The 12,418-nt window shown below is 43.6% G+C and overlaps 1 protein-coding gene across 1 annotated transcript in view; it reads right to left on the reverse strand.

The window, feature by feature from the left end:
- Nucleotides 1-12,418, reverse strand: part of LOC126471020 (protein eva-1) — a 333,354-nt gene that overhangs the window by 5,783 nt on the left and 315,153 nt on the right. The window contains exon 7 of the mRNA XM_050099080.1: nt 280-510. Within this exon, the coding sequence (XP_049955037.1) occupies nt 280-510 (231 nt within the window). The remainder of the gene's footprint in view (nt 1-279; nt 511-12,418) is intronic.

Raw genomic sequence — 12,418 nt, forward strand, 5'->3', positions numbered from 1 at the left:
TATTTTAATGGATTGGTTTTATTTTGTATGTAAAATCAAACACCACTACTAAGTAAACATTATTTAACACATATTAAATATCATAAATGGATTCTTTGTCTACTTACTTTTATTTCTAAGAAAGCTATATTGAAGAGAAGTATGAATGACTTAGTATAACATTTGCATCTACCAACAATAGACAAACACTTAAAATAAGTTACAAGTGATTATTTTATCAATTACAGTACCCAAGAGACTTGCACCTCTCATCTTTTCTAATTCTTTTATTTTACTCACGTGAGATGAAATTGTATGCGTTAATCCATTCAGAAATGAAGCCAATCACATTCGTTTTGTCCTCAAGATTTACTGTGATGTTGCAGTTGGTATTTTCAAGGACTTTCTCATCCGAGACATCATCACCTTGCATATCTTTGGTGGTGATAGGGTCCACAGGGGCAGAGGGAGAATGGGAGAACTTTTTGCTTGTAATGTGGGGTTTTACATATGGACCATACTTTTGTATGTCTGTAATGAAAACAAATAATGCTGCCTTTATAAAACTGGCTTGTTCTTCCTCATCTAATCCCAGCTATATATGCAGTTAAATCATGTAAACTATTTTAACATTATTTATGAGTTACAGTTTAATAAATATTTTTTTTATTTTGCTAAATACTTTTCATAGTAACAGGTAAATGATACTACAAAAAGTTGCTTTGTTATTTACAACTCTCAGGGAAAGTGCAATATATGCATAGATGATACCATCCATATTGTGTTTGAAGGAAGCGTTTGTGAAGTGCAATAGTTCTGGTCAAAATTTGCTTTCACCAGATGGTCATCAAGCAATGACAGAAAGAAGAAACAAAGCCTTATTTACAGCAAACAGAACACAGGTGCAAATTTGTATTGAATGCTGTTTGTGGCATTCATGGTGCTGGATACATTTCAGTGAATACCACACCAATACACTACCTTATCCACACAGTAATTAACAGTGCTCCCAACTGTTGATATCTTTCCTAATCTAACTGCAGCTGTTACACAACAGAGAACACAAAATTTCATGCTATTAGCAAAGAAAGGTTAGTGAATCCTTGTTAGTATTTAATAAATGTTGCAGTTTATACAGCTGACAATTACTGAACTCTTTATTTAGAAATAAATCAACTGAGTAATTCCTTCATAAAAGAGAAACTTTCCCCTAATTTTTCAGCATAGTTATTCTGCACTGTATGGCTAACCAGCAAATGAATGACTGTACACAGAACATGTCATTATTGTAGCTCAGCTACTGACTTGCATTCTGCATCACATGTTCTCAGGTAATTCTATTTCAAATGGTGCAGTGTGCAATGACAGAAAAAGGTGGTGTTGCTGCTGGTGATGGTGCTGGTTGGAGTGAGGGGGTTGGGGGGGGGGGGGGGCGGAAAACTTTTGATGAAGCATAACAGTTCGTTTTCTGACTGTTAACATTGTAATTAATCTGTTTTTTGTGCTTCTAACCATCCTTCAAGAATATGTTATTTACCTAATATGATACTGATTACATGTTTGAAGCCAGCGGTATTGCTGTAGTGATAACACCGGTTCCCATCAGTTTATCGAATTTAAGGGCTGTTGAGCTTGGATAGCACTTGGATGGATCAGTGTCTGGGTCTGCTGAGTGCTGTTGGCAAGTGGGCTGTACTCAACCTTTGTGAGACCAACTGAGGAGCTACTTGACTCAGAAGTAGCAGCACCAGTCATGAAAACTGGCAACGGCGAGGAGAGCAGCGTGCTGACCAGATGCCCCTCTGTATCCGCATCCAGTGACAGCTAAGGTCTGAGATTGACACAGTGGCTGGTTGGTACTGTTGGGCCTTCAAGGCCTGTCTGGACAATGTTTGTTTGTTTTAATTACATTTTTAGTAATTTTTCCACAGCCTACAAGATCTTCTCTCTAGTTCATAGATGAGGATCGATGGTAGTTTTCTTTGTCTCTTTTTTCTTAAGAAGTTCTTGGGAAAAGCAGAAGAAACTAGCAATAGAGTATGCAAAATTTTCTTTCTAACTACAGCACACAGTTTTCAAATTAAGTCTACTAACTTTTGAGTTCTAATAATTATTTCTAACTAAAATTGCCACTTTTTTTTCCAATTTTCCACTTTAAAGTGAATCCAAATCTCAAAGTGTGTTCACTTCACCCATCAGTCTAACTGAATTTGATATCTCAAAAGATCTGCCACTGATTTGGAATGAAAACTTATTCAGCTGTTGACTAACTCTTGAACTGCCTGCCAAGGTCCTATAAGGCACACATCACCTCTCTGTTTCCCTTTAGTGTGAGACAGTGACTGATCAGAACTTCATATTGACGAACACTGTTTCATCCACATTGCATTAAGTTCAGTAAATGCTGATTCTTCTGTGGTGCAGAGCATATCACTCAAAAACATTGAGTTATCACTGTAATTGATCTTGCAGTAGTGAAAACACAGTGCTTTATAAAAAGAGTGAAGCAATAACAAGATATGGTGTCCATGTAACTTCATAGAAGTACAGATCATCGGCAGGTATGTAAATGCTTAGAGTTGCAGTTCTCAGTGACAGAGGTAATGGACACCAGAGTGTATTGATGTTCATGTTTAGTATTGTTACGAGGCCTGTTTAGGGTATATATACATTGCAAACAGCATCAGATGTTGAGTGATCACTGTGAAGGACACAGAAGCAGCACATACTCCTGTGAATCAGTGTTATCAGCAGCTAACAGAGTTTGAAAGGGGCCTCACTGTGGGTCTCCATTTGGCTGCATGGTGGAATCATGGAATATTCATATATGTAGGGCATGTATTGTTCACTAAACACATTCTACCCCTACACATCAGTGCCTGAGAACAAGTAATGGAGTCCGTGCAACATTCTGTGTCATCCTGCACCACTGGTCAGAGCCTAACAGTAGCTGGACTAGGGAATTACCATCCCATGCATTGCTGCCACACCACAACACAAATGGCTGCTTTTGGAGTGGTGCTGTGACTGGGATGTATGGGCTGTTGATGAATGCCATCACATTGTGTTCAGTGATGAACTGTGTTTCTGCTCTACCTCAGATAACCATCAAAAGTGAGTATGTCACTGACCTGGGGAGAAGTTCCAGTCCTCCAGTGTTTTTGAAAGGCACTGTGGTGTTACTCCTTTATGACTTCAGGTCATGACTGGTAGAGTTGAGGGAACTATAATCACTTATCAGTATGTCACAGACAGCCTGCATTGTCAAGTGTTAACCCACATGCAACAGCATCATGATAACATTTTTCAACAGGACAAGGATGGTCCACACATAGCATGTGTTTCTGTGAACTGTCTGCATGGTGTTGAGGTGCTTCCTTAGCCATTACGATGTCCAGTTCTGTACCCAATAAAATGTGTGGAACCATCTCATACCGATAAGGGGGCTCATATTGCCAAGTTCTTTAGAAATATGATTTGAGATTGTAATCACCACAGTGCATTACATGACTTCTAAACCTGTGAAGTTTCATTTTGTTTTTTCCTCCCCTTGTGGGTGGTCCACTTTTATGTCAAGCAGTGTATGTTGTAAGGGAAACTTCAACATCAAGAGTGAGAAACTATTTCATCAGAAGAGAGGTGGTGATTTGAAGCTTCTGATCACCAATCTATAACCCATTATACTGGATTTAATTCCGAACCTCTCAGCTGTGTCTCATGAAGTGAGGGCATGTTGGTTGGTTGGGTGAACAGACTAAACTACTGAGGTCATCAGTCCCGTGTTCCATAAACATGTCCATCTCCATTTGCCAGCCACACTACAGTGCACTGAAACCTCCAGCCTAAAAGCTTAGGCTAAAGGCCAGACACATCAGAAGACAAAGTTGAACAGACAATACAAGAGGAGGAGAAACAGTAAAAAAAGCAGGTATGGTGAGGGCTGGGAGATAAGGCCAGGCACCCACACTCAGTTTGAGGGATAAAAAACCCCTCTTGAATAAAACTTAAAACTAGAGTAGCTGTTGAGGCATTGTCACCTAACATAATAGGCAGTCCATCAAGAGATTGGGATAGTCCCACAGGATATGGGCTACTGTCAATTGGGAACCACAGTGGCACTGGGGTGGTTCTTTGTGATAAGAGGAGATGACAGTGAGTCAGCCAAGTATGACCGCTGCAGAGCCAGCAAAGGACACTGGAGTCCTAGCGAGTGGCTCACATGGATGACCTCCACACATTTGTTGTCTTCTTTATAGCACGTAATTTATTTGGTGTAGTTAGAGTGCACCATTTGGCATTCCAGATCCCAAAAACTTTAGAGAGTAAGGCCATTCGGAAATCAATTTCTGGAGTGTAAATCTCCAAAGTTGGTTTACCGGTAGCCTGTTTGGCCAGCCTGTATCAAGTTAATTTCCCAGGATTTCGACATGTCCTGTGGTCCTGATGAAGGACATCAAACATCCACAGTGTTTGAGGGCATAAACAGATCCCTGGATAGACATTAGTGAATGATGGTGAGGGTAGCACTAGTTGAGAGCTTGTAGGCTGCTTAAGGAGTCACTACAGATGAGGAAAGACTCACTGGTGCAGGAGCAGATATGCTCAAGAGCACGAGAGATGGCTACCAATTCTGCAGTGAAAACACTGCAGCCATCAGGCAAGGTACTCTGTTCAGTATGTCCAGCACGAGTGTAAGTGAAGCCAATGTGACCATCTACCATTGAGCCGTCACTGTACACTATCTGTGAGCCCCATAAATTGCTGAGAATAAGGAAAAATTGGCGGTGGAGAGCTTCAGGATGAGCTGAGTCTTTTGGTTCTTGTGATAGGTTCAGACAAAGCTGTGGCCAATGTAAGGACCGTGGGGGTGTGAGTGGATCCAGAGGAAAGGTGGTAGAGGGAAAAACTCAAGTTCGCAAAGAAGGAACCGAACATGGACTGCTATCATAATCCATAATCTGGGCCGCCATTGCGAGAGATGGATTACCCTGTTTGGGAAGAGGAGGCAGTAATTTGTTGGATGCTCAGGTGAACTACAGACATGAGTGACATAATTAACAAGCGGTTGTTGGTGCTGGTTCTGCAATGAAGGCACCTCAACCTTCATGAGTAGGCTGTTCACTTAGGGCTAGTTCAGAAAGCTCCTGTCAGAAGTTGAACCCTGCAGTGGTGTATTGGGTCCAGTATCCACAATGCTGAGGGCAATGCCAAACCGTTATCTGGGCTTCCATAATCAAGGCAGACTGTGTTACTCCTGCAGCAAAGAGTGTTAAAATGCTGTTAGCATTTTTGCTTAAGCTGATGAAGATGGGGAAGCCAAGTTAGCAAGGCATCGAAGACTAGTTACAAAAAGCGGTAAGTCTTCACTATGTTAAGTAGTAAGCAATCAAGGTAAAGTTCTGGATGTGGGTGGAGAGTATGAGGGGGTCAGAAGGGTATTATGCAAGTCTTCGCAGCTGAAAGTTGAAAGCCATGGGTGAGGGCCCATGAAAGCACCTTTTGTATGGCTTCCTGCAGGTGGCATTCAACAACACTGATACTAGAGGAGTAAAACTGAATGCAAACGTCATCAGCATATAGGGAAGGTGACAGCTGCTGCTAGACCATTAATGGCCACCAAAAAGAGAGGAACACTCAATACAGAGCCCTGCAGGACCCCATTCTCTTGGATATGGGCTCAACCATGGAAAGCACTGAATTAAACTTGGAAAGTACAGAGTGACAAAAAATTCTGTATGAAGATCGGGAGTTGGATCTGGAGACACCACTTGTGTAATGTAGTGAGGATTTGATGTCTGCATGTTGTGTCATAGGCCTGAATGCAAACATCATCAGCATATAGGGAAGGTGACAGCTGCTGCTAGACCATTAATGGCCACCAAAAAGAGAGGAACACTCAATACAGAGCCCTGCAGGACCCCATTCTCTTTGATATGGGCTCAACCATGGAAAGCACTGAATTAAACTTGGAAAGTACAGAGTGACAAAAAATTCTGTATGAAGATCGGGAGTTGGATCTTGAGACACCACTTGTGTAATGTAGTGAGGATGTGATGTCTGCATGTTGTGTCATAGGCCTTTTCTAAGTCAAAAAACATGGAAATAAGGTATTGACATTGGGCAAAGGCTGTACGGATAGCTGACTCTAGGTATACCAAATAATCTGTGGCGAAGTGACCAATGCTGAAACCACCAGAGACTCAAGGGGCCAACCAGCTACTAGCTCACCATGTGTTTGAGCAACTTACACAGAACATTGCTGAGTCTAATGGGGCAGTAGCTGCCCATCTCTAAGGGGTTCTTACTAGGTTTCAGCATTGGAACAATAATGCTTTTGCGCCGTTGTGATGGGAACTCACCCTTGCTCTAGATGCAGTTGAAGACTGTAAGGATTGATGCTGGTAATTCACTGAGAGATGTTTAAGCATTTGATAGTGAATATGGTCTGGCCCTGATGCTGAATCAGGACAAGGGGTAAGGGCACTAAGGGATTCCCACTCACTGAATGCAGCATTGTATGCTTCCATATGGCATGTAGTAAAAGATAATCACTTTTCTTCCACTCGCTATTTTAGGATACAAAAGGCAGTTTGATAATTCTCTGATGCAGAAGTTCCAGCATAATGTGCAGCCAAATGTTCAGTGATTGTGTCTGGGTTGGTACAGATAGCTCCATTCATGGAAATCCCAGGTACACCTGCAGGGGCGTGGAATCTCTAAAGGCATCTGATCTATGTCCAAATGTGAGAAGGAGAGGTATGTGATCCACTGGTTGAAACAAACTGTTCCAAGCACTCCTGCTTCTGTCTTTTTATTAGTTGGCAGGCCCCGGCACAGAGCTATTTAAAGGCAATGAGGTGCTTCATTGATGGGTGCTGCTTATGATGTTAGAGAGCCCACCTACAATCTCTAACCGCCTCAGTAATTTCTGGTAACCACCAAGGCACTGTCTTCGACTGGGGGTTACTGAGGAGGAGGGGAATGTCAAGACAGAAGCAGAAACAATGGTCGCAGTCATGTTTGGGATAACCACATCGATATTGCCATATGGTGGAGACCGAATAGTGGCAGCAGATAGGAAAGCATCTCAGTCAGCCGTGTTAAGAGCCCATCTGGGCAGGCGACCAGGAAAGTGATGCGGGGATTGGTACAGGAAGATTGGGAAATGGTCACTACCACACAGGTCATCAAGAACTCTCCAGTGAATAGATGGTAGAAAGCCAGGGCTACAGACTGAAAGCTCAATGGCTGAGTAGATGCCATGCGCCACACTGAAATGTGTGGGAGCACCAGTATTTAAAAGACAAAGATCGAGCTGTGTCAGTAGATTTTCGACATCTTTGCCATGGCCAGTGCTCATGGTCCCACACCACAGAGGGTTATAGGCACTGAAATGACCCAAAATTAGAAAAGGAGGGGCGGGAGGGTTGAGAAACCAGTGCAACCAATACATGTTGAGGTACTTTGCCATGTGGGGAAGACAGACATTGCAGACGGTAATACCTGCGTTGCCCTTGCCCTGACAGCCACAGCCTATAAAGTCGTTTGGAGGTACTTATGAGTTTCCATAGCTCGTACAGGTGGTGGAAAAAACTGCTGCAATTCCACTGGAGGAATAAGCTTTCAGTGTACTGGGAGGGCATGAATACATTGAGGAGGTATTTTATGCCCCAAGGTCACCTGCTGCCACCTGTTGAGGGCTTGTGGTCTCTGTGTCCACCAATTTTGAGGCTCCAGAGAGACCTAGGACCTCCACCTCATCCTCAGAACTGGAGCTTACAGGAAGTGTTTGTGTAGGAGCCACTGGGATCTCTTTTTCTTTATGATTTTCTTTTTCTTGCCCTCTCGCTCTATTTTGCTTTCTCTGGCTGGGAAGGCTTCTCTGAGTTTGTCTCAGCAACTGATGATGATTGCAAAGCCTTATGACCAGAAACTTGTGGACCTTTCAGCCACTCGCTGGTGTCCAGCTTCACAGCAGCAGAAACTTAGGAAGGCAGTGTCCCATGGGACCCCTTCCTTGCAAGAGGAGTTGGAGGAGGCAGTTGCTACTCCAGCTGAGGGGTGGAGACTGATGTCCCTGATGGCAGCAGGGGGGTGGGGGGGGGGCATTGCTCCTGAACTAGATGTTAGGGGAGTAACGGGAGGAGGAGTGCCTCCAACCATCAAGCTGGCTGGTGAAATCAAGCAGCCCTGAGGGCCCACTATACAATGCACAGCAGACAGGCTTGCTGTCACCAGAGAGGGTGACATCATCATAGTTAAAGCATAGGATGATATCATGTGCACAGAGTTTCGCTAGTCATATTTCTTTTTTGCCTCTGTGTAGGTCAGTCTGTCCAGTGTCTTATAATCCATGATATTCCTCTCTTTCTGAAAAAATGGAGCAGTCCAATGAACAGGGGGAATGGTGCTCTCTACAGTTGACACAAATGTGAGGAGGGGCACAAGGAACATTAATGCGTGACAGATGTCCGCATCCCCGACATGTGGGGCTGTCATTACAACAAGAAGACAAGTGCTCAAATTTGAAGCACCACATAGGGGGAGGAACATAGGGCTCAACATCACACTGGTATATCATCACCTTGACATTTTTAGGTGAAGAATCACCCTCATATGCCAAGAGGAAGGGACCGGTAGCAACCCTGTTATCCTTAGGCCTCCCTATAGACAAGCCTGACAAAGTGTAAACCTCTTTGCTGTAGGTTGGCATGCAAATTGTCATCGGACTGCAAGAGGGGATCTCTATAGAGTATAATCCCCTGGACCATGTTTAAGGTCTTATGAGGTATAATGGAAAGCAAGACATTACCCACCTTGTCACAGGTGAGCAATGCACATGACTGGGCAGGAAATGCTGTTTTTATCAGGATTGACCCATTCTGCAATTCTGTATTTAGGGACATTCCCACTGCTTCCCTGAACTTGTCCTCTAAGTGCTCTATGAAAAACAGAGGCTTTGTTGTTAAAAAGGATTCACGATCAGACCTTGCGCAAATAAGAATTGGGAAGAGTGTGTCTGTCATTGATCCTAACCCCTGTGTTTCTCCCATGGTGTAGCCAGGGAAGGGAACAATTTGGGGTCATATCTGTCAGCATTATACTGGCCTTCCCCTTGCTTAGAGACTGCTGGGGCCGTTTGATCACCAGCATCAAACAAATTCATCACCTTCATTGCAGGCGATCTGCCCTGAAGCCACCCACTCCGATCAGGGGCTCTCCCTATGGGCACCTCCCAGCTGCAGCAGAGACCACCTGGCAGGACGGCCATTGTTGGGAGTCCCCAGGTAGACAGGCATCTACTCCTTGGCATATGTGGGGAGCTAGCAGCTCAAGCATCAGCTGTGTGATTCCTGTTTTGTCAGGGGGCTACAACCAAGAGGGTACATGACGAACACCCCCCCCCCCCCCTCCCCTCTCCATGATGGAATGACTACTGTGCTGGATATTGGGTGCAAAAAGATCCATTTTTATTGTGGGTACGAGAGATGATGTGCCCAATGGATGTAACTTATGCACCCAGTAAGACGTCCTTGCCCAGAAGCATGGATTATGGGTGCAATTATATTTCTATTACAATAATAGGTGCAGAAGTTCTCAGTGCACGATGAATACATGATGCACCACATAAGGCATCCTTCCCCAAATGGCCTGCATTTCTGTAGAATTTGGAAAGATGGAGGTCAGACAATAAAAGGGGATCATAATTTATTAAATGGAAAAGGAGACTCCTTGTAGTTGCCTCTTACAACAGGCAGGAACACCTCAGTTCTATTCTAACTCCCAAACCCGCAGTGGTCGGGGGGGAGGGAGGGGGGTAAGGGGGCGGCATGTGAAACTACTACAGTATACACACACATCCATTACATTCACATAGACTCCACAAAGATATATACGACACAACTCTCATATATCCACAAGGAAAGAGCCAACAGTGCATGGATGATGAACACCCTTTCCATTCAGTGACTGAACCACCCTGTGGGATCTCCCAGCCAACAATGCTAAATGATATTTAATTTAATTTAAGCCAACATTTCACTAAGGTAGGAGTGCCAATTCTCAACATATTCTAATAGAAGACATTTTCTTCCTGAGTCACAATGACATACACAGACTGATAAAATTGCAACATCAAGAAGGAGTTGTGCGACATAAAGGAAAGTTGGTAGGTGTGTTTCTGCATCTGAAAGATGATGTCAATTTTGTATGAGTTACGTAAGAGTGGCAATGGTAGCACCACTATGAGGATGCAAATCAGGTTTGCTATAAATACAAGCTGTAATGGTCATGAGCATAAATTAACTTTGAGATTGAATGTGGTGAGTTGATGTGGGTCAAGAATGCCTTAAAGTGTCAGAGATGCCATTATTAACACCCCATTGAGTCTGAATGAGCTAGTGTAACAGGGCTACAAGAAGCTGGATGTTCCTACCGTGATATTGCAGAAAGACTTGGCATGAATGCAGTCATTACACATGTCTGCTGGCAGCAGTGGTCAAGAGAACATACAGTTGCAAGAAGAATGAGCTCCAGAAGACCATGTGGCACTACCTAGAGGGAAGACCACTGTGTTCGGCCTATGGGTCTGACACATCATACTGCAGCTGCATCAGCAATTTGAGCAGCAATTGGCACCACAGTGACACAATGAACTGTTACAAATTGGTTACTTCAAGGATAGCTCCAAGCCAGATACCCTGTATTGTGCATTCCAGTGACCCCAAACCACAGTCATTTGTGACTTCAGTGGTGTCCAGCAAGAGATCATTGGAGAGCAGGTTGGAGGTCAGTTATGTTTTCTGATGAGAGCTGGTTCTGCCTCGGTGGCAGTGATGGCCATGTGTTGGTTAGAAGGAGACCAGCTGCATGGCTGCAACCTGGAGTTATAGTCTGGGGTGCAATTTCATATGACAGCAGGAGCACTCATGTGATTATCCCATGCAAATTTGTACATCAGTTTGGAGATTTGACCTGTTGTGGTGTCATTCATGAACTGCATTCCAAGGGATGTTTTCAGTGGGATAATGCTGACCCACATACTGCTGTTATAACCCAATTTGCTTTACAGAGTGCTGACATGTTGTCTTGGCTTCCTTGATAATCAAATCTGTCTCCAAGCAAGCACATATGAGACACCATCAGATGATAACTCCAGTGTCATCCACAAACAGCATTAACTGTACCTGTATTAACTGACCAAGTGCAACAGACATGGAATTCCATCCCACATATACAACACAATGCATGTATGTTTGCATGCTTGCATTCAACATTCTGGCAGTTACACTGAGTGTTTCTTGATTAGCCTGAGTTGTAAGGGTCAGTTTGCCACATCTAACTCTCATGAGTCATATGTGGACACCATGGTCCAAAATTCAATAATTCATTTGGCCCCTGATGAGGAGTAGTATCGACATGCCCTTCAGCTTGATGGCCCTGTATTAGAGGAAGTTTTGAATACTGCACAGTCATTTGAAGTCTCCATTGTGGATCGCCAATTAGAGGCTTGGAGTGATGCCATGAATTTTGACAGTGTGCAGCCCAAGCCTAGTGCACTGGGGGAAGAGGAGCTAGCTGCAGTACACATGAGCCAACTGGGCTGACACTGGCAAACACATCTTGGCAGCAGGGACAGTGAATGCCATTTGCTTCATGCCCCTTTTGTTTCATAGAGCACGAGTGGGCAACTGGGCCTCTTGTTATAAATGTAAAAAATAAGGGTCACATAGCAGTGGTGTTTCAATCCTCAAGAGTCATTGCAGGAATCGATGAACATCAGCATTTGTATTATTTTGTCATTGTGTTTGCTGTTGTCTGCAGGCCAGAATAAACTTTTCATTGAACTGTGACTGATGGATGAGCCATTATGCTTACAAGTTGACATGAGAGCCACTGTGTCCCTACCCAGTATCCACAAATATGTTAGGGTCAGGTTTCTGGCACTGGTGCACATCAAGTATCGGTTAGTAAGCTGTAACAAACAGCAGATTCCTATTCTTGGACAATTCACAGCCGATATAGTTTACATGTCAGTTGTCCTTCCCATTACATACTTGGTGTTTAATGATGCAAGTACTGAGAACTTTTTTGGGTTAGGCACTTTTCCTACTTTTGGTTTTTCTATTATGAGTCTGGTGCATGTGGTGTCAGATCAAGTATTTCACCATGAACTGGATTCCTTGTGTTCTGAGTTTTTAGATCTGTTTGCCCAAGTGTTAGGTTCTGCAAAAAATTTTGCAACACACATCACTCTCAAACACTCCACCAACCTTGCTTTTTCTGGGTGCAGCTGGTGACAGCAGCTTTACATGACCAAATCAAGACAGAGCTCAATCACTCAATTTCCCTGGCAATGATCAGACTGATCTCCTCAACTGACAGAAAGCATGGGAAAATTGCAAGGCCCTACTTCTGACATTGCTGAGAGAAACACTTA

This window comes from Schistocerca serialis, chromosome 3 (assembly GCF_023864345.2).
Source record: "Schistocerca serialis cubense isolate TAMUIC-IGC-003099 chromosome 3, iqSchSeri2.2, whole genome shotgun sequence".
Classification (NCBI taxonomy): domain Eukaryota; kingdom Metazoa; phylum Arthropoda; class Insecta; order Orthoptera; family Acrididae; genus Schistocerca; species Schistocerca serialis.